Source organism: Cricetulus griseus, chromosome 4, assembly GCF_003668045.3.
Source record: "Cricetulus griseus strain 17A/GY chromosome 4, alternate assembly CriGri-PICRH-1.0, whole genome shotgun sequence".
NCBI lineage: Eukaryota > Metazoa > Chordata > Mammalia > Rodentia > Cricetidae > Cricetulus > Cricetulus griseus.
In genome coordinates this window covers 226,433,731-226,454,977 of record NC_048597.1, presented here as the reverse complement: position 1 = coordinate 226,454,977, position 21,247 = coordinate 226,433,731, and the positions used below count along the sequence as shown (strand labels likewise).

General features: G+C 49.8%; 1 protein-coding gene across 8 annotated transcripts in view; it reads right to left on the bottom strand.

The window, feature by feature from the left end:
- Xylb (xylulokinase) overlaps window positions 1-21,247 on the bottom strand; it is a 37,102-nt gene that overhangs the window by 9,393 nt on the left and 6,462 nt on the right. For 3 of the 8 annotated variants that reach the window (XM_027415370.2, XM_035444053.1, XM_027415374.2), the window contains 11 exons: window positions 20,829-20,909; window positions 18,114-18,200; window positions 17,295-17,423; window positions 15,606-15,671; window positions 13,323-13,395; window positions 10,187-10,305; window positions 5,865-5,946; window positions 4,239-4,279; window positions 3,706-3,821; window positions 2,827-2,942; window positions 2,146-2,219 (listed from right to left, as the gene is read on the bottom strand). In XM_027415370.2, coding sequence (XP_027271171.1) covers window positions 2,146-2,219; window positions 2,827-2,942; window positions 3,706-3,821; window positions 4,239-4,279; window positions 5,865-5,946; window positions 10,187-10,305; window positions 13,323-13,395; window positions 15,606-15,671; window positions 17,295-17,423; window positions 18,114-18,200; window positions 20,829-20,909 — 984 coding nt within the window. Of the gene's footprint in view, window positions 1-2,145; window positions 2,220-2,826; window positions 2,943-3,705; window positions 3,822-4,238; window positions 4,280-5,864; window positions 5,947-10,186; window positions 10,306-13,318; window positions 13,396-15,605; window positions 15,672-17,294; window positions 17,424-17,557; window positions 17,692-18,113; window positions 18,201-20,358; window positions 20,430-20,828; window positions 20,910-21,247 lie in introns of those variants that run through there. The other 5 variants (XM_035444052.1, XM_027415372.2, XM_027415371.2 and 2 more) reach the window with 5 other exon arrangements.

Sequence of the window (21,247 nt, the reverse complement as noted above, 5' to 3'; positions counted from 1 at the left end):
TACCCACATGGTAGCTCACAACCGTCTGTCATTCCAGTTCCAGGGGATCCAGTGTCCTCTTTTGGCCGCTGAGGTCACCAGGCACACACAAGATGGGCATACACCCATGAAAACAAACACAAGCAAATCTGGGGGAAAAAAACATATCTACTGAGTGAGTGAGTGAGTGAGTGAGTGAGTGAGTGAGTGAGTGAGTGAATGAATGAATGAACCTACTTTCTCTTTGATAAGCTTAAGACTGACCTACCCGAGAGCAGGCAGTGTCTTTTCTCTGTAAACAGAGACTGAACTTAACCTCCAACCTAAGGACCAGGGTGGACTGTCTACATGCTTGTTTGTTTGTTTGAGACAGGGTCTCTCTACACAGCCCTGGCTGTCCTGGAACTCCGTAGACCAGGCTGGCCTCAAACTCCGAGATCTGTGTGACTCAGCCTCCTAAGTGCTGGGATCAAAGGCATGCACCACCATTCCCAGAAAACTTTCTACATTGTATCAAAAAAAAAAAAAAAAAAACTTACGGAGAGTGTAACAATTTGCAACACCTAACCCATGTCACCTGGCTATGACAGGGGCTAGAGTATCTCACCAAGGCTCCCCAACATCTACTGGGTTCACAAGCATTCTCCAGCTCCAACCCCCAAAACATGGTTGTCAACTCATGGTAACTACCAGAAAATCCATTCCAAACAGGGACTCTTCTGGACGGGGCCCCATGGAAATAAAAGGAAAGTGGGCTTGAGCTTCCTCCACCACCTTGTGGCCACTGAGGCCTCAGCTTCCCCAACTGTAAAAAGGGTTCGTCATGCCTAACAGAGTTGCTTAAAGAAAGAAGATTATTAAAATCACAAGCCCGATTATGCCTAGGCACGCTACCCAATTACGCTCGGCGAGTGTCACTGTCTCTCCTACAGGCTCTTCCCACTAGAAAGAAATTCCTGACCTCAGGGCCCAAGGGCTTCTGGGAGGCAGAAGGTACAGCCACCAAGGAAATGTCCAGTGACACCAATGGGAGCAGACAGTAGTTCACAGAGCACTCCAGTCCCCTGTACTCGGAGGAGGAGGGACAGGGTCTGTCAGCCCTGCAGAGATGCAGCCTCTAGAATACACCCAAGCACATCTGTAGATGAGCCGGTGAATGAATCCCGACAAGCAGCATGATCTGATAGCCAGCTGTTCAACAGAGCACCCAAGCACCCGACACCAGAGTCGATGGAAACACACAGTATATGTATGTGTCTGGGGCCGGGGAGACAGCTCGGCCCCAGAGTACTTGCTGTGTGAGCAAGAGGACCTGAGTTTGGAGCCTTAGAACCCACAGAAATGCTGGGTGGGTGTGGTGGCTTGCCTGTAGTTCCAGCCTAGCCAAACCCTGAATGAACTCTGGGTTTGATGGAGAGAACCTGTCTTAATGGATCAGGTGGAAGAGCGACTCAGGAAAATTCCCGGTGTCAGTCCTGGGCTGCCACACGCAAGCACACTGGCAACACACATGCAAACATGCACACACACCGCACACACCGCACACACACACCACACACATGCACCACACATCACACACACCGCACACACACATAAACACACACACACACCACACACACACGCACCACACATCACACACACCACACACACACATAAACACACACACACACACCACACACCACACACACGCACCACACACACCACACACACACATAAACACACACACACACACCACACACACCACACACACTCACACACACATAAACACACACACACACACACTCACACACACACACCACACATCACACACACCACACACACACACACACCACACACACTCACACACACACATAAACACACACACACACACACACACTCACACACACACACCACACACACACACACACACACACACACACACACCACACACACTCACACACACACAAACACACACACACCACACACACACACACACACCACACACACACACACACACACACACACACACACACACACACACACACACACACACACACACACACACACACACACACACACACACACACCACACACACACACACACACACACACACACACACACCACCACCACACACACACACACACACACACACACACACACGAAAGAAAAAAAAAAGACCCAAGTACCTCAATGTTTTCTGCATTAAACCTATGACGCCCAATAATTTCAGGGGTGATCTCCATTACATCGAAATAAAAACCTGAAGCAAAACCAGGAAGAGATTAGCTGTCAGCGCCCCAGAACAAAGAACACTTTCTCAAAAGACTTCAAAAAGGGTGAAGCAAAGTTACCTCATCTGTGCCTCAGGCCTCCTCCCATCCATCCCCTCGAGGAGCTCTGAGGTATCCTCAGTCCGTTCTTTCCAACAGAACGGAGGGGACTGGGAAGGCCTGGGCTGTTCTGAGATAACTCTGCTCACTTGCCTTTGGCAGCTCACTAACCCTGAGCACCAACGGAGGTGTGGTCAGGAGACATGCTTTCCTTCCTCAGGACGTGGCCTGGGTGCTGCATTCCTCCTAACCAGCCTTGTGTCTAGGGCAGGAAGCTGTGTACTGAGAAGCAACAGGGCACAGTAGCTCCTGGAGTTGCCATCTCATTCACCAGGGCTTTGAAGGGGTGGGAGGTACAGCTAGAGCCTGACCTTTCATAGCCAAGCATAGCCTCATGACCCCAGGCTCAGAACCTGAGGGGCTCACACCAGCTTGTGAGGCTACAAGTGTAGACACAAAGGATTCCTCCCAAACTTCTCCATGACCCCAACTCATGGTGCTTCTAGCCTTCCCACCCCTGCCACAGGCCCAACCTACCCAAGTTTCCGTTGTTCCCCATCTCCGTGGACTGTAGGGCCTTAGAGAACTTGTTCCAGGAACCGGAAGCAGACTCATCCCGGATCTTCTCTCTTATAAGGGAGCCGTTTTTAAAGCTGCAGAAACACACACAATATGGGTCCTGGGATCCCAGGTTCCGTTGTGGTGTTTGGAACCCATGTGCTCTATATGCTAGGCACCGAGTCTACCACTAAATTTTACACACAGACTGGACCCGGGGGTTTTAGAAGTGTCCTGAGCAGCGGGTCTCCAGGTCAGACTAGATCACAACCCCTGAGCCAGCAAGTCTGTGAGGCTCTCCGGGGGCTCCATGGACATCTTGGAAGGCGCTGGGCTCACACTTATCCTGGGCTCTGTTTATGCTGGAAGCAGCCACAGTGGAGCCCAGGTGGGGCTTCCTATACTTTGTATCAGCTTTCCAATGGGCCAGCTACTAGCACAACTAGGCCTGAATATTCTCCAGTGGTTCTTGGTGCTTACAGCTCAGAAGCCTTCTAAGCCAGGTAGCTTCCAACAGGTGCCAGAGGCCTGCGGTGGGGACTTGGAACATATACCTCCTATGAAACTCTCAGGAAGCAAGCTGTCCCGCACACCAAATTAGATATGTCATGAGGTAAACGCCTTACTTACAAAACTAGTGTCACACAGAACACTGGCGTTAGAGGGAGAGTTTACACCCAGGTGTGGGGGGACTATAGGTCTTGGGTTCTTCCCCAGATAGTTCTGCTGTCAGGCAGGGACTAGTGTCCCCATGGTCTTGGCCGCTCAGGAGGCAATTTAGCAGGAAGGCTTTGGGGTGTTTGGTTGCTCCAGACTTGTCTACATCTCCCTCCCGCAGCCCAGAGATTCCGGGGTTACCACAGAAGAGCCATGTAGTACTGCACGTCTACTGGGTTGCAGAAGATGTGGCCTTCCAGGGCAGGCATGGGCTCTTGGAGCCAGAGAAATAGGGTGTCACTGGTGCCCAGGCTGACCTGAGGAGAACAGAGTAGAGGATGAGGTGTCAGGGCTCCCCTACAAAACTTCCCTTTTAAAGATCTGCTACCCATATCCCAGATCCCATGGGCACTGTTACTGACTTTCTAGAATTTAATACAAAATCACCAAAACAACGGTTTCCCAAATGGCTTCCCTGCTAGATGTAGAGAGCCATAGATTAAATCTTCCCATGTACCTGGGAGTTAACAGCACCCTGGCCCATGTCCAACACTCCTGCACTATGCCCAGCAGACGTCATGGCTGACATCAGCAGAGGCAATGAGCGTCTAAGAAAGACAGAGGATCACCGTCCTAGAGGCAGCAGACCCTCTGCTATTTAGCAAATAAACAGCTGAGACCCAGTGCCTTGGTCCCCAGGACAGAAAGTCTGTAGGTGTGAGGAGTCGTCTTACCGCAAAGTCGCCTTCCTCCAGCCTCATGCCTGCCAGCGACGCTGAGAACAGGAGGAGATCTCCAGTTAGTGGGAGTCACATGATACCACCTTCTGCCTTAACCCACAGGTCAGCAAGCTGAGAGTTCGAGGAGCCCAAAAGATGGCAAGGGCCGAAGGGCAGGCTGTTCTAGCCAAGGCCCCTGATTTGGGCTGAAAAGTCCAACCCTCAGGGATTCAAACTCCCCACCACCGCCAGGTTCTCCAAGAAGTGAGAATCAAGGAGACTAGGCATACGTGGCGGGGAAGATGGAAGGGCTGAGGTCATGGGGACTGCCCCACACCCCCAGAGGCAGGGTCCCCAGCAGCAATCCTTCTCTGCCCTCTTTGCTGAGGTACCCCACCTCTGAAGAAGACACGCACATAGATGGCGCTCACTAAATGTTGAGTGAATGAACTGAGTGAAGGAGAAATGGGATGGAACAGACAACCTTGAACTCAGCTGGAGGCTGTGCTCCCAGGCTGTGAGAATGCAGGAGACAACAACACAAAGCTCTCCCACAGGAGGCCAAGTGAGGGCAGGCCAGCTGCAGCCTGGACACCAGTACAGCAAGTTGACTAAAAGGATGAAGGCGCACACATGAGCATAGGAAAACATCAACAAGGAGAACCCTCCAATTTTAACCACCCTTTGAAGGGCTTTCCCCTGTGGAGCTGAAGGGCAGCACACAGCATCCTCCTCAGTGTGGCCTGTCTGGTCTTTCTTCGGAGACCAGAAGCCTAGAGAGTCCCTGAAGGAGAAGAGGTAAGGTGGGTGTTGCTACAAGAAGCAAACCGTGTTTATACATCTAACGAAGTCCTGAAGAAGGGCTGGAGGAGCCGAGATGGTAGCTGAATAGGAAGGAGCTAGGGATAGAGAGATAACCGCCGTTTTTACATCCATCAGGCTTCACTCACCAACACAGCACAGGCCTGAGAGCCGCCTTTGAGGGCCAGGGCCAGGCTGGGGTGGAAACAGTCAGATTTCAGAAGGAAGAGAGCAGCATGCACAGAAGGCTTTGTGGGGTAGCTAGACTGTGGGCTGAGCACGGTGACGCTTATAGCACCAATGTCGGGGACCCAGGGTTGGGGAGGTGGAGACCTAATAGATCTCTTGAGGTTTACAACCAGCCAGCCTAGTCTCCCTGGGAGTTCTAGGTTAGTGAGAAACCCTACTTAAAAAAAGAAAGGTAAGCAGCATAAGAGGAATGGCAGACAGCTGAGGTTGTCCTCTGATCTACACATGCACACACACACACACACACACACACACACACACACAAACACACACACACACACACACACACACAAACACACACACGCACACGCACACGCACACGCATGTGTACACACAGGGAGATATGAACAAGAAGATGGGGTGGAATTCTTTAAAAGTCCAGTAAGAACCAGGTGTGCTGGCTCACATCTGGATTCCCCATACCCAGGGAGAGAGGACTGATGAGCTTCCGAGGTTAGCCTGGGCTACATAGTAAGACCTGGGCCTTCAGAGGGAGACCCCATCTCAGTTATGTATCTATGGAAAAGGAAGGTGGGAAGTCCAGCAACCCAGAGCCACTCAGAGAGCAGCTCCTCCTCCTGGGGCACTTACCTGGGTTGTCCCCAGTGAAGGCCACCACTTGGCATGTGGGAAGGAATCCATAGCGCTGGACATAGTAGGAAGAAATGGCTCCCTAGGGAGAAAGAACACCCGTGTTCTGCTGCCGTGACCACAGCCTGGCCAGCACAGCCATGCACACTACAAACCAGGAGAGTCCTGGCTCCAGGTAAATGGAACTGAAGAATCTTCCACACCTCAGGCCGTGAGGCTGCTGCAGGCATCTGTGGTCAGTCCTGGAGCTCCATCCTTCCTAGCCACACACAGAAGGAGCCCGGGATAGATCTGGAACCACAGGCCTGAGGTCACCTCGAGGATCATATGACTCTGAGATTTGTGGGTAGTTAGAACATAGCAATCTTTTAACTTCTAACTACTTCCTGAAGCCAAATTCTGGATACAATGTTGAAGAAAAGAAAATAGCAGGACATTGGTAAGCACCTCACAGATGACACAGCAAACACCTTACTTGTTTATCATGCCAGCAACCAGACCAAGAATAATCAGATAGATTAGTGCATACAACAGTGTTCTAATGAAAACTATCCTCAGGCTCAGCCTGGACTATAAAGCAAGTTCAAGGCAAGCCTGAACTAGACAGCAAGCTCAAGGTCAACCTGGACCACCTGAGACTGTCTCAAGAGAAAGGGAATAGATTAGGGGTGTGGCTCATTTGTCAGAATGCTCAACTAGCATGCACAAAACACTGGATTTGACCCCCAGCACCATGTAAAAGCAGGCATGCCGAGGGGGCTGGGGAGACGGCTCACCGGTTAAAAGCACTTAGTGCCACAGCAGAGGACCTGGCTTCGGTTCCCAGCACAGCCAACATGGCACCTCACAACCACCTGTAACTCTGTGGGCACTGCGTGCACATGTGTTCACACATACATGCAGGCCACCTCTCTCTCTCTCTCTCTCTCTCTCTCTCTCTCTCTCTCTCTCTCTCACACACACACACACACACACACACACACACACACACACCTTTCAAAATATGTTACACCAAGCATGGTGGTGTACATGTAATCTTAGCACTCACGAAACTGAGGCAGTTGGACCAGAAGTTTAAGGTCAGCCTGGGTGGCACATCAAGTTCTGGGCCAGCCAGGGATCCCCGAGATCCTGTCTCAAAAAGTAATAATAACAGAACTAAAGAAAATGAACCAAAAAAGGCAGTTCAGGGCAGGGGACCCCTGAAAACAAGAGCTGAGGCCACCTCTCCCCAAACAGATAAATATCAATTAGGAAGAAGTTAGAAAAGGCAGGCATAACGGTTGGTGCCTATAATTCCAACACCCAGGAAGCTGAGACAGGAGCATGGCCAACTACACAAAAAGATTGCCTCCAAGAAGCACTTTTTTGTTTTTTAAGACAGGCAGTGGTGGTGCATGCCTTTAAATCCCAGTGCTTGGGAGGCAGAGGCAGGAGGATCTCTGTGAATTTGAGACCAGCCTGGTCTACAAAGTGAGTTCCAGGACAGCCAGGACTACACAGAGAAATCCTGTCTCAAAAAGCCAAAGAAAAAATTACTTCTTTAGCCTTGGCTGTCCTGGAACTCACTCTGTAGACCAGGCTGGCCTCAAACTCAGAAATCTGCCTGCCTCTGCCTCCCGAGTACTGGAATTAAAGGTGTTTGCCACCACCACTACCTGGCAAGAAACACATTTTAAAAAGATTTTCCCCTCAGTGTATGGAAAAAAATTTTGTTACAGCCAGCAATGTTTTGGGTTTCCATCAGAACAAGCCATCTGCCCTGGGAAAATAAATGTCTTGACCTAGGTTGCCTCAGAAGCCAGGGTGTGGTGGGGCGTGTTCGCAGGTTAACCTAGAGGAGTAATCTAGGAGACTATAGAAAAACAGAGGGCAAGAAGCCCAAGAGTCCACCATCCCACTGGGCACCCCAAAGGCACCTGGGGCTGAAGACATGGAGGAACCTCTGGAAGCTGGGATTGGTCCTAAGGACTGTCTCCCCAGGGACGAGCAAGAGGCAGTCACTCACCCACAGGCTCCCACAGTCACTGCCTGCACGCTCACAGGACACATGAGTCAGGGAAGCCCAATAGAGAAAGAAAGTACGGTTCCAGCAGGGGTGACACCTGCAGGAGGCCACAGTGACTTCTCTTCATCATTTGATGCATGGTCAATAGGTAAAAATACATTTTTTTCAGAACCAGTTCTTTCCAGTTCCTCCAATACTGGCCTCTGAAATTCCTCCTTTAGGCATTCTTGGTGTAGGGCAAGCAAAGCCTTAGGCAAAGCCTCACACAAAGCGTTGGTCTCAATTTCACATGAAACAAAAGGCCACGGATGGCAGTAACATTCCAGGGGCTCAGTGTACGGACAAATAAACAAAAATAAAAGCAGAATTTCCACACTTCAACAATCAGGCCACATCCACTTGCTTTGGGCTTGACCCCTAGTGACCCATGATAATATATATATTTATCTGAAGCCTAACCTTTTTGAGGCAGGGTCTCACTGTGTGGCTCTGACTGTTCTGGAACTTGCTATGTAGATCAGGCTGGCCTGGAACTCACAGAGATCCACTTGCTTCTATCTTTCAGTGCTAGAATCAAAGGCATGGGCCACCATTCCATGCTTGAAGCCTAATTCTTTGTTTGTTGAGACAGGTTTTTCCATGTAACCCTGGCTGTGTTGGAACTAGCTCTATAGACAATGCTGGCCTGGAACTCAGAGATCCACCTGTCTCTGCCTGGGATTAAAACCCAGCCAGAACCTAATTCTTAATGAACACAGAGTGTTACAAATGCCCCAGTCTCAAGTACAACAATGTAACACTGTAACACTGGCTACGCAGCAAGGCAACTTGGTGTCCGCCTGTCCACAGGCTGGACCCCACACAATGGGACAGAAGCTAAGATCAGTTATTTCCTCCTGCTATATACGAGGCTCTCATGTCTTTCAGCAGTGTGATCCTCTCTGGACACTGGGCCTCTGAGTTTTAATTAATTCTCCCTTTGTTTACACTTTGATGAGTTCTTCTAGTGCCTGCACTACTGTCTGGCCTTCTATGCTGGTTCATACAGAAGTTGTCAGTTTTCTGTTTGCCTTTTCTCTCCTTCTGGTGTCCATGCATTGGTGTCTTGCACTACAGGCTTCCCTGGGAAGGACTGTTCTCCCTTCAGCTCTGTGCACTGGCTTCGCAGCGCACCTTGCAAACAGTGGTTTGATATCCTGCGCATGGTAACGTGTCAGTGAGAATCTATGGGAAAACTATGGCTATGCCTGAGTGTCCTCGCAACAGCCCATCCTCCTGGCAGCCCCGTCTCCTTCCCTCACACTCACCTGTCTGTCCCAGATGGGGTTCTTTCTGACTGTTCTGGCTTCACACGTGTGGCATGTGTGCCAAAAGACACCATGGCCCCTCTCTACTCCCGTGACTCCTCAGTATAGTCAAGAACAGGGCCGGCCAACCAGATCACACTTGGGTGTTCGGTTCATATCCATTCCAAAGGGGTGGCACTACACTCATGGTCAAGTGCCCTTAGCTTACTAGTGTGCCCAACCACCATCTGAAACACTTTCGACATTCTCTATCTCATCATTTGCACAGGAGCCTTGTAAGACAGACAGTATTATCTCCAGGTGAGGAAACTGGAACCCGGATTAAACAGGCAGCCTGAGCTGGGTGTGGTGACGCACGCCTTTGACCTCAGCACTGTGGGGCAGAGGCAGGTGGAACTCTGCATGTTCTATGCCAGCCTGGTCTACATAACAAGTTCCAGGCCATCTAGGGCTACCTGCCTCAAAACAAAACAAAGCAAAACCAACAACAACAAACCATAAACAGGACTTGGGCAAAGCCCTTTAGTCTCAGTCAGTGAGATGCCAGGGCCTGTGGTCTGTCAGCTACTTCGTGCTTCTGTTCTCAAGAGCCTGCCTGCTGCAAGCTTAGTGCCCGGAATCTCAGCACTCTGCGAACTTTTACCCTTGGATGTGCCGACATCCAGATATCCATCAGATAGTTGGGAATCTAGCTCTGCCATGTACAAGCCCCCTATCCAGATAGTCAGATGTTCTGACTATTGTCAAATGCTTAGGCATAAGTGGAAATGTATGTGCTCGGGCGTGTGCGTGCGTGCGTGTGTGTGGGTGTGTGTGTGTGTGTGTACACGAATGTGCATGTGTGGGTATGTGTGTGCATGCGTGAGTGTGCATGCGTGGGGGGGTATGTGTGTGCGCACTCGCGTCGCACTCGAGTGTGTGTCATGCTAAAGTGGATGTGTGCACCGTCCTAGGCTCCACCAGCAGTGCCGGTACCCACAGAAGTCATCCCTGAAAAGAGGACTTACCACAACTGAGCATGAAGGGACTGGTGAGCCAAGTTTCTCCTCCAAATCGGGGGCGCAGGCACCAAGGCAGGCCTGGGACCAGACTTTTTCCTGGATCTGCAACAAATTCATTCCAGACCCTAAGGAAGGAAGGAAACAAAAATAAAAACACCTGGGGGGTGGGAGCTCTGGTGAAAATTGGCGAAACTGGCAAGAAAGTTTCGTCTCTAGTGTAAATTAATGGGTCTCTTTCTTCGTTGTTTCTGCTTGCTTTTTGCTTTTTAGGATTTATTTACTTGCATTTTATGCATATGAATGTTTGCCTGCATGTATATCTGTGCACACACGATTGCACAGTGCCAGTGGAAGTCAGAAAAAAAAAATGTCATATGCTCCTGGCACTGGAGTAACCGATGGTTGTGAGCTGCCATGTGAGTGCTGGGAATGGAACCTGGGTACTCTGGAAGAGCAGCCAGTGCTCTTAACCACTGAGCCATCTCTCCCAAGATGTGTTATTCTTAATACTGCGTTTATGTGTTTGTTTGTGGTTATGTGCACATGACAGCAATCACCCCCAGAGCCCAGAAGAGGCTGTTGGGTCCCCTGAAGCTGGAGGTCCCAATGGTTGTGAGCCACCAGACACAGGTGCTGGGAACTAAACTTGGGTCTGCTGCAGGACCAGGGAATGCTCTTAACCACTGAGCCATCTCTCCAAGAGGCCTGAGCTGCACACTTGCTGTCTCCACACGTCATGATACAAGAAGGCCTCACGAGCTGCCCAATACGTTCAAGTGCCTGGAACCAAAAAATCATTTTTCTCTTTCCTCTTAAGACAGGGTCTCATATCCCAGGCTGACCCCAAACTTACTATGTAGCAGGACCTGGGACTTCTGATCATTTTCCCTCCAGCTCCAAGGGAAGGGATAACAGGCATACACCAATACACCCAGTTTTACTTGGTGCTAGGTATTGCCCAGGGCTTCATGCATTTCAGGCAAGCACTCTACCAAGAATGGTATCACCAATCCTATAACCTTCCATTCTTCATCCACTACCTGGCCTCACAGAAAATGGACTAAAATCTTCCTTCATTCGCCAACCTCCTCCCAGCTTCTCCTCCCTGCTGGCATCACTCCTGTTTCATCAGCTTTGATACCAAAAGCTCACAACTGGGAACAGGGCACGGTGGCATACATTAGCAATCAAAGCATTCCAGGCAGCAGAGGCAGGAGGATTGCTATCAGTTTGAAGCCAGCCTGGGCTACATATTGAGCTCAAGGCTAGCCTGAGACACATATAAAATAAAAACGGAAAAACCGTCTCATAAAAACTAAAACCAGAGGCTGGAGAGATGGCTCACTGATTAAGAGCTTATACTGCTCTTGCAGAGGACCCAACTTTTGTTTCCAGCATCCACATCAGGTGCCTTAAGGCTCCTACAGCTCCAGCTCCAGAGGGGTCTGAGGCCACGCACGTGCGCGCGCGCGCGCACACACACACACACACACACACACACTCAACTCACCTAAAATAAAGTAAATCTATTTTTTTTTCTTTTTTGGTTTTTTGATATAGGGTTTCTCTGTGGCTTTGGAAACTGTCCTGGAACTTGCTCTTGTAGACCAGGCTGGTCTCAAACTCACAGAGATCTGCCTGCCTCTGCCTCCCAAGTGCTGGGACTAAAGGCGTGCACCACTACCACCCGCCGTAAATCTATTTCTTAAAACTCTAAAATCTAAACAAAACAAAATCCCAAATGCTGAGTATGGCAGCACACACCTCTTATCCCAGAAATTAGAAGGTCAGTAGTTCAAGGTAATCCACAACTTTATTGTAAGCTTAAAGCCAGCCTGGGCTACAAGAGACTGTATCTCACAGAATAAAATCAGACTAAACAATAAATAAACACACTTCTCATAAATTTGCCAAATAGGAACAAAACAGTAAGTAGCCTGTGGGAGTCAGACTCCCAAGATGGTCCCTGATGATGCTTGCCTCAGGTACTTACACCCAGTGAGGCCACCCCAACCCTGATCCAGGTTGTTCCCTATGATCAGAAGGATGAAGCTGAAGGGATGAATCTGTCACTTCCAAGATCATCAAAACAACTAGAGTCAGCAGGCCCCTCCTCTCACTGCCCCCCTCCCCTCAGCAGGCCCCTCCTCTCACTGCCTCTCCCTCCCTCCCCTCAGCAGGCCCTTCTTCTCACTGCCCTTCCCTCCCCTCAGCAGGCTCCTCCTCTCATCGCCCCTCCCTCCCCTCAGCAGGCCCCTCCTCTCACTGCCCTTCCCTCCCTCCCCTTAGCAAGCCCTTCTTCTCACTGCCCTTCCCTCCCCTCAGCAGGCCCCTCCTCTCACTGCCCCTCCCTCCCCTCAGCAGGCCCCTCCTCTCACTGCCCTTCCCTCCCTCCCCTTAGCAAGCCCTTCTTCTCACTGCCCTTCCCTCCCCTCAGCAGGCCCCTCCTCTCACTGCCCCTCCCTCCCTCCCCTCAGCAGGCCCCTCCTCTCACTGCCCTCCCTCCCTCCCCTCAGCAGGCCCTTCTTCTCACTGCCCTTCCCTCCCCTCAGCAGGCTCCTCCTCTCATCGCCCCTCCCTCCCCTCAGCAGGCCCCTCCTCTCACTGCCCTTCCCTCCCTCCCCTTAGCAAGCCCTTCTTCTCACTGCCCTTCCCTCCCCTCAGCAGGCCCCTCCTCTCACTGCCCCTCCCTCCCTCCCCTCAGCAGGCCCCTCCTCTCACTGCCCCTCCCTCCCTCCCCTCAGCAGGCCCCTCCTCTCACTGCCCCAACCTTACAGAGGGACTCTGGAAGCCTTCTGTCAAAGTTCATGAACAGGATTTGGGAAGGCCAGCTCGGGTGGGCCCTTCAGCTGCCTTCAGCCCTGGCTGCCACTCTGCCACCTTGTGAGTGATCTTGAGCCAGGACCCACCCAGTGCAGCCACTGCTGCATTCAGGACTGCAGGACCCTCAGGTACAAAGTGAGAACCTAGACACTGGTCACCTTCAGTGACGGGGACGCTTGTTACACAACACAAGATTACTGGGAAGTGATGAGACAGCTGCCCGGACTGGCACCCACCCAGGCTGGATGAGGCACCTGCGGTCCCCACAACCACCCCACCTAAGAACAAGCAACTCTACACGCTCTCAAGGCTTACCTACCGTCACTGTAGTCGATGGGCGAGTACCCTCCCAGGAACAGCGAAGCAGCAAAGCTACTGACCAAGGAAATCCTCTGGAAAAAAAGGGAGCAGAGTGAGAGAAGACCGGCTTCCACACACACTAAGCTACAAACGTTTCGAGCTTTCGCATGAGCAAACACACACACACACACACACACACACACCACACGCCTCAAGGAGGGCTTCATTCCTCAGTGGCTTATGCTGCCGAGTAGGCTGAAACCTGGAATCATCAGATAATAATCTCAGCCAGGTACAGGGGCAGAGCCCTGTCATCTTAGGCCTTGAAGCAGAGGCAGGGGTTTGGAGCCAACCTAGCCTACATAACGAGTTCAAAGCAAGACTAGGTTACACAGCAAAACCCTGTCTCAGAAACCATAGTCAAAACAAAACACAAAACACCTCATGTGAGGGTGTGCACCTGTAATTCTAGCATTCAGGAGGTGTAGGAAGGAAGCTCGGGAGTTCAGGTCATCCTCGGCTTCATAGGGAGATTGAGAACAACCTGGGCTACAGGAGATCCAGGCTCAAAAAGAAAAGAATTAAGCAAAAAGAATACATGTTTATAACTCTTATGGATTTGCCAAACATGTGCAAAAGCACGATACGCAGTTGTTTTGGGAGCCAGGCTTCAAGATGGTCCCTGCTGACCCGACTGACCCACCCTAGATGCCAGCAGCACTATGTGAGCTGGGCTCTGGACTGAACGGAGAGGAAAAGGTCAGCTGGGCATCTGCCTTCATCTCTCCCTGCTTCCTTCAAGCTGCATTTATTCCTTATTTTATGCGTCTGAGCATTTGTCTGCAAGCATATATGCTGAGCATGACATGTGTGCCTGGTGCTCACAGAGGACAGAAGAGGGCGTCAGATCCCCTGGAACTGGACTTATAGATGGTTGTGAGCAGCCATGTGGGTGCTGGGACCTAAACCCAGGTCTTCTGCAAGAGCAGCCAGTGCTCTTCACTCCTGGGCCACCTCTCCATCCTTCTCTCTGCTTTCTGGCTAGGGACACAATGTGACCAGCTGCCTCAAGATCCTGATCTTCAGCGGCCCTGCGATGGCCCTGCACCTTCAGCACAGAGGTCAAAATAAACTCTTTCTTCTCTAAGTTGCTTTTTATCAGTTATTTTCTCACAGAAAGAAGAACACTGACTACAAGAAGGAGCCAGTCATGGTGGGCACACCTGTGATCCCAGCACTTGGGAATCCAGGCTAGCCTGCACTACGTAGTTAAATCCTGCTGCTGTAAAGAAAAATAAAGCACAAAAATTAAAAAACAAAATAGCCGGGCGTTCGTGGCGCACGCCTTTAATCCCAGCACTCGGGAGGTAGAGGCAGGCAGATCTCTGTGAGTTCAAAGCCAGCCTGGTCTCCAGAGCGAGTGTCAGGATAGGCTACACAGCTACACAGAGAAACCCTGTCACAAAAAACCAAAATAAATAAATAAATAAAAATTAAAAATAAAAATAATAAATAAATAAATAAATAAATAATAAGGAATGAGGGCCAGCAAGATGGCCCAGTAGGTTAGCGTACTTGCCACCAAGCCTGACAACCTGAGTTCCATCTCTGGGCCTGATGTGGTGTGAGGGGAGAATCGACTCCCATAAGTTGTCCTCTAATCTCCACATACAAACCTATTCACACTCCATACACACAAATTACACACAAATAAATAATAAAAATAAGTTACTTTTCTTGTTGATCTTTTATAAAAAAAAAAGTAAATTTAAGAAGAAAGGAGGGAAGGAGAAAAAAAGAACATCCTAAGCAGTTTTATCACTGTGCAAACACCATCCAGCATGTTTACACAGATCTAGACAGGGGAGCCTAGCACATACCTAGGCTATATGGCACAGCCTGTGGCTCCTGGGCCGCTGCAGACAAGTGTGGCACAGTGCCCTCGGTGTATTGAAAATTAGGAAAGATACAGGCTTTTTGCCTTTATTTTTAATTTGCTTTGCTGTATTATTTGTCACGTGAGAGGGCTGCACACATGCCACAGCACACGTGTGGCGGCGAGAGGGGCAGCTTTCAGGAGCTGGTTCTCCTCTTCCGTCCTAGGGGCTGTGGGGATCAAACTCAGGGGGCCGGGCTTGGAGGCAAGCCCCTGTGCCCTCGAATTATCTCAATGCCCCTCTCTGAGTCATTTGACACCCACCCATCAAGGGCATTAGCCCATTCTTATAAGGTGTTTGTGTTGAGGCCAGGGTGATAAAAAGGATTTAAGTGTGACTTTGATGGAACATGAAGTCTCACCAACCTCGGAGTTTGAGTAGGCCTCAGGGTTTTGCTGGAAAAGCTTTGCTATCTGGTTCCCTGTAAAGCGCTGGGGAGAAAAAAAGAGCACAGATTCTTAGACATTCAGATCCTACACAGAATAACCTTACAGTGAGGTCAGCATAGCATAATCTGGGTATGGCATGGAATAGCAATAGCTTTGAAAACCCCCCAAATCTAGAAACACTCATTACCAGCTGAACACAGAAAATGGTGGTGTATTTTGGCCTTTGAGTTCTGAAAAAGTTCTTGGTAATGAGCTCTCAGGAAGTCACCTCAGCTTCCTGGGAGAGTCAATCAGCTCTTTGACTAGCCCTTACTATAACTGTCCTTAAAATATATTTATTTATGTAGTTAATGTGTACGGGCCTGTGCCTGAGTGTGTGTCTGTTTGCCACATGTGTGCAGGAACCTACAGAGACCAGAAGAGGCCATCAGATCACCCTGGAGCTGGAGTTACAGGTAGTTATGAACTGTTGTGTAGGAGCTGGCAACTGAACCCATGTCCTCTGCAAGAGCAGCCAGTGCTATTAACCACAGAAACCCCTTCCCAGCTCCATGAGACCAGAAGCAGGGGCTCAGGAATTCTCCTTGTGGAAACTGTATTATTCCTAGTATTCTAACTGGGCTTAAAAACGTTTTGCCTTTGTTTTTACTTTATTTTATGAGGGAGGTATATGACGGGGGACGTCCTTCTGTATTTATGTTTCTCTTATTGGTTGATGAATAAAACACTATTTGGCCAATAGAGGCAGGAAGATAGGTGGGACTACGAGACAAAAGAGAATTCTGGGAGAGGTAGGCGGAGAGAGATGACGAAGAGACGCCATGTAGACCACAAAGGAGTAACAGGCCTGGGCATTCTCTGGTAAACCAAGACAATGTGGAAATACATAGATTAAAGATTAATAGACATGGGTTAATAATTAAGACAGAGCTAGACAATAAGAAGCCCTAGCCACCGGTCAACGGGTTTATAATTAATATAGTGTCTGTGTGTTTATTTGGGGCTGAGAAGGGCGGTGTGACCTGGCAGGACAAGAAAACTCCAGCAGTGTGTGTGTGTGTGTGTATGTGTGTGTGTGTGTGTATCTGTCCATGTAGTGGGTGTCCAATCCCTTGGACACACAGGTGCTAGCCACCAGATGTCCTGGGAACAGAACCCCTACAAGTGCAGTATGAACTCTGACCTGCTGAGCCATCTCCAGACCTCCATTCCCTACTTAAGCCATGGTCACATTACCCAAGATAGCCAATCACAACAGACTCTGGGATGGTAAGTAGCTAAAGCCCTTGGAGCCCCTTGAGTTCAGTCTTCTGAACTCTTAACTCTTTTCAACTTCAAACGACCTCAAATAGATTCTGCCCTACTTGCTATCGAGAGGTTACAGACCATGAGTCTGAGGCAGCACCCCCCGCCCCACAGTAGCTCCAGTGAGGGATGCAGCCATGCTCAGACCCCAGCCCTGGCCTGGGACCACATGCAAGGACCTTACCATTGCCCGATAAATGAGACAGGACAGCCTGGATCAGAACCCAGGGTCTGCATGTTCCAACCTGGCTTCTGACACTGACATTAGCACCAGTTCAGACAATCCCTGCCCCCACAGGCTGGGTGCCCACTGCATCCTCCCAGAGCCGTACTCCCCATCCTAGCATGGGTGTTACCTACCTCATAAGCCCGGGACCCTGTGAGGCAGCTGAGAGCCCGGGCCCCACCCACAGCAGCCTCCAGCTGGCGGCACTGGGCTGTGGTACTGGAGTCCATCCATATCGGGCAGTCGCTGATGGAGAAGCAGGCCTGGAAAGAACAGCAGGGGTTCAGGCTTCTCTTCTACCACTGACCACAGGCAACCCTGGGGCTGGTAGTCATACTGTTTCTCATATCAGAAAGACCCTGTGGACAAGCCCTCTGTGGGGCCAGTGAGGTCTCACCAGAAAGCCTGGGGTGGGATGATCTCTGCTAAACATTCCTGGGCAAGTCAGGGGGTGGTGGCACACGCCTTTAGTCCCAGCACTCGGGAAGCAGAGTTAGGATGATATCGGTGAGTTCGAGGGCAGCCTGGTCTACAGAGCAAATTTCAGGACAACCAGGACAGTCTCCAAAGCTACACAGAGAAACTCTGTCTCAAAACACCAAAAAAAAAAAAAAAAAAAAAAGACGCCTGGGAGATTCAGGCTGCAGAAGACAGGTAACAGTGGCATCAAAAGTTTAGCTGGAGCTTTGGAAACAGGAAAAGGAAACTGCACCTCACAGCATCACCCAGGGGCCCACACCAGCTGCTCTACAAAGGAAGGGACTCATTGATGAGAGGTCATCTGCACATCTGGGCAACCCCAAGGGGACCAGCCTGGGGGTGGGGCAGACCATGCTCCACCTTCTCACACCCATGACAATGCAGAGACACCCTGGATTTCTGGGTTCCCTGGACACAGGGGTCCTCCCTGCAGGCTTTGCAGAGGTTTTTTTTAGATTCACAAGCATCTTCACCTGCAGCTGCTGACATAATGGGAGAGCTGGTGACAGGCTTGACAGCACCAGGCTGGCTCCAGTCTTCCAGTAAACGCTTCCATGTTGCTGTTGAGAGGAATGCAAGCACACGTTCACATAACATGCCTGGAGTCACAAACTCCTGCAAATACAGAGCCAGATCACAAGCCAAAAAAGAAAAAAAAAAAGTCTTCAAGACTATCTCTACCACCTCTTTGCCACACAGCTCAGTGCCTTTATTATGTGTGGCTTTCACTTTTATAAAATGAGAAGAAACTCCTTCCCATCACCTCAAAACTTGTAGGAAGGGTTCTAGAATCATTGGTCTGTATTGTGGTGTCTTTTGTTAGACTGTACTAAGTTTTCAAATACCACCTGCAGTAGTGCCTGAGGTTGCCTCATGCCATGTATTCACTTAACAAACATACTGGGCATCAGGATCATGCCAGACACGAGTTAATAGGTTATTACTGACCCCGAAGTCCAGGGCAATGAAAAAGAGTAAGAGAAAGACACAACAAGGCAACTACAAAACCCTGCAGAGGGCTCAGGACATGGCTCAGTGGTTAAAGTGCTTGCCATGCAAGCATGAGGGCCTGAGTTCAGTCAAGCCTTGAAAAAATAGCCTGGGGTGGGGTGGAGAGATGGCTCAGTGGTTAAGAGCACTGGCTGCTCTTCTAAGGGGCCTAGGGTCAACTCCCAGCACCCATCTGTAACTACAATTCCAGAGACTCTGACAGCCTCTTCAGGCCTCTGCAGGCACCAGGCACACATGTGGTGCAGAGACATACATGCAGACAAAACACTCACACATAGAAAATAAATAATAAATACACTTCAAAGGAATCTAGAGGGCTGGAGAGATGGCTCAGTAGCTAAAAGATCTGGCTGCTCTTCCAGAAGACCTGGATTCAATTCCCAGCACCCACATGGAGGCTCTCAACCATTTGACATGCATGTAGACAAAACACCATACATATAAAAATAAAATGATTTTTTAAAAGAAAAATAACAATAGGTCTGGAGAGATGGCGCAGCGGGTTAAGAGCACTGACTGCTCCTCCAGAGGTCCTGGGGGTTCAGTTCCCAGCACCCACACGGTGGCTCACAACTATGTATAATGAGATCTCGTGCCCTCTTCTGGTGTGCAGGGACACATGGAAGCAGAATGTTGTATACATAATAAATAAATAAAATCTTAAAAAAAAAAAAAAGAGTAGCGCCGGGTGGTGGTGGTGCACACCTTTAATCTCAGCACTAGGGAAGCAGAGGCAGGCGGATCTCTGTGAGCTCGAGACCAGCCTGGTCTACAAGAGCTAGTTCCAGGACAGCCTCCAAAGTCACAGAGAAACCCTGCCTTGAATCCCCCCACACCCTCCCAAAAAAAGAGAAGCTAAAATTTAAGGAAGTGTATCCTGTTCCAGGCACTGTACTATGTTCTATCAGTCACAGTGACCCTATGCGAGATAAGGGTACAGTGTGATGTGACTTGGGTCAGGCATCTACATGGCAGAGCTGAGCATGCCCAGAGCACCTCAGCTCAGAATCTCCACTGGGACTAGAGAAGTCGAGGACCTCAGCACAGTGCCCGGCACACACTCAGGCCAGGTCCACTCTCGACAACAGGAATACTACAACTCTCTACTGAAAATACTCTCAGGACTGGAGAGGTGGCTCAGCAGTTCAGGACGCTTGCTGCTTTGGCAGAGGACCCAAGTTTGGTTCTCAACACCCACATCAAGGGACTCACAATTGTCTGAGCTCCAGAGGAACCAGCATCCTCTTCGGGCCTCCTAGGGCACCTGCACTTATGTGAACAAACCTACACACACACACACACACACACACACACACACACACACACACACACACACCCTCACACATACACATACACACACACACTCATACATACACACACACACATACATATTCATACCTAAAAATAAACACATAAAACTACTCTGTTAGTATCACTTCTTACTGTTTTTCCTTCCAAGAACTAGAAAGCAGTTTTAGTGTCACCAAACAGTAGTAATAAACCCACATCTAATGTTCCCTCCATCCCTTTCTGTGATCTATACATAGTTTCCCTATCAACTGTCCTACCTTACTGTTGTCTATTTATTGAATGCTGAAGAGCAAACGTCGGGCCTCACACATGCTAGGAAAGTGTTCTACCACTGAATTATATGCCTAGCCCTCTGTTTAATTCTAATTAACTTGCCCAGGCTACCTTCGAACTCACCCTGTAGCCCAGGTAGGCTTTGAACTTGCAATCCTCTTGCCTCAGTCTTGCAATTAGCTGGATTACAGGCCTACACCACCAAGCCCACCTGAATGTCCTGTTTACATAGAAGCAGCTCAGACCCTTTTAAAAAGACCAGCCATACAGCCCCTAAGGTGAAAGAGCTGAGGGTACTGTCACTACCAAAAACATGCTTACTCACATTTGAGGCCAGCCTGGTCTATAGAGCCAAGTTCCAGGTCAGGGCTACACAGAGAAACCCTGTCTCAGAAAATCTAAAAAGAAAAAGAAAAAGAAAGAGAGAGGGAGAGGGAGGAAGGAAGGAAGGAAGGAAGGAAGGAAGGAAGGAAGGAAGGAAGGAAAGAAGGAAGGAAGGGAAAGAAAGAAATGTGCACTCCACGGGAACCCATCACCCGCCCACTGCTGATATAGCCAAGTTCCCAGGGCAAATGGGGCTGCTGTTGACAAACCTGGCCTGCCCCAGATAAGGCTAGAACTTGAGAGAAGTCAAAGCCGGAAGCCTTCATCTTCTCCAGGATCAGGTCCAGAGCCTGAGAATAGAATCCACCATGACTCAACAGAACCCACCATGACTCAAGGGAATCCACCATGACTCAACAGAACCCACCACGATCAACAGAATCCACCATGACTGAACAGAACCCACCATGACTCAACAGAACCCACTGTGAATCAACAGAACCCACCATGACTCAACAGAACCCACTGTGAATCAACAGAACCCACCATGACTCAACAGAACCCACCATGACTCAACAGAACCCACTGTGAATCAACAGAACCCACCATGACTCAACTCAATGGAACCCACTATGACTCAGTAGAACCACTGAGTCCTCTAAGCCACAAACCTCAGCACAGAAATGCC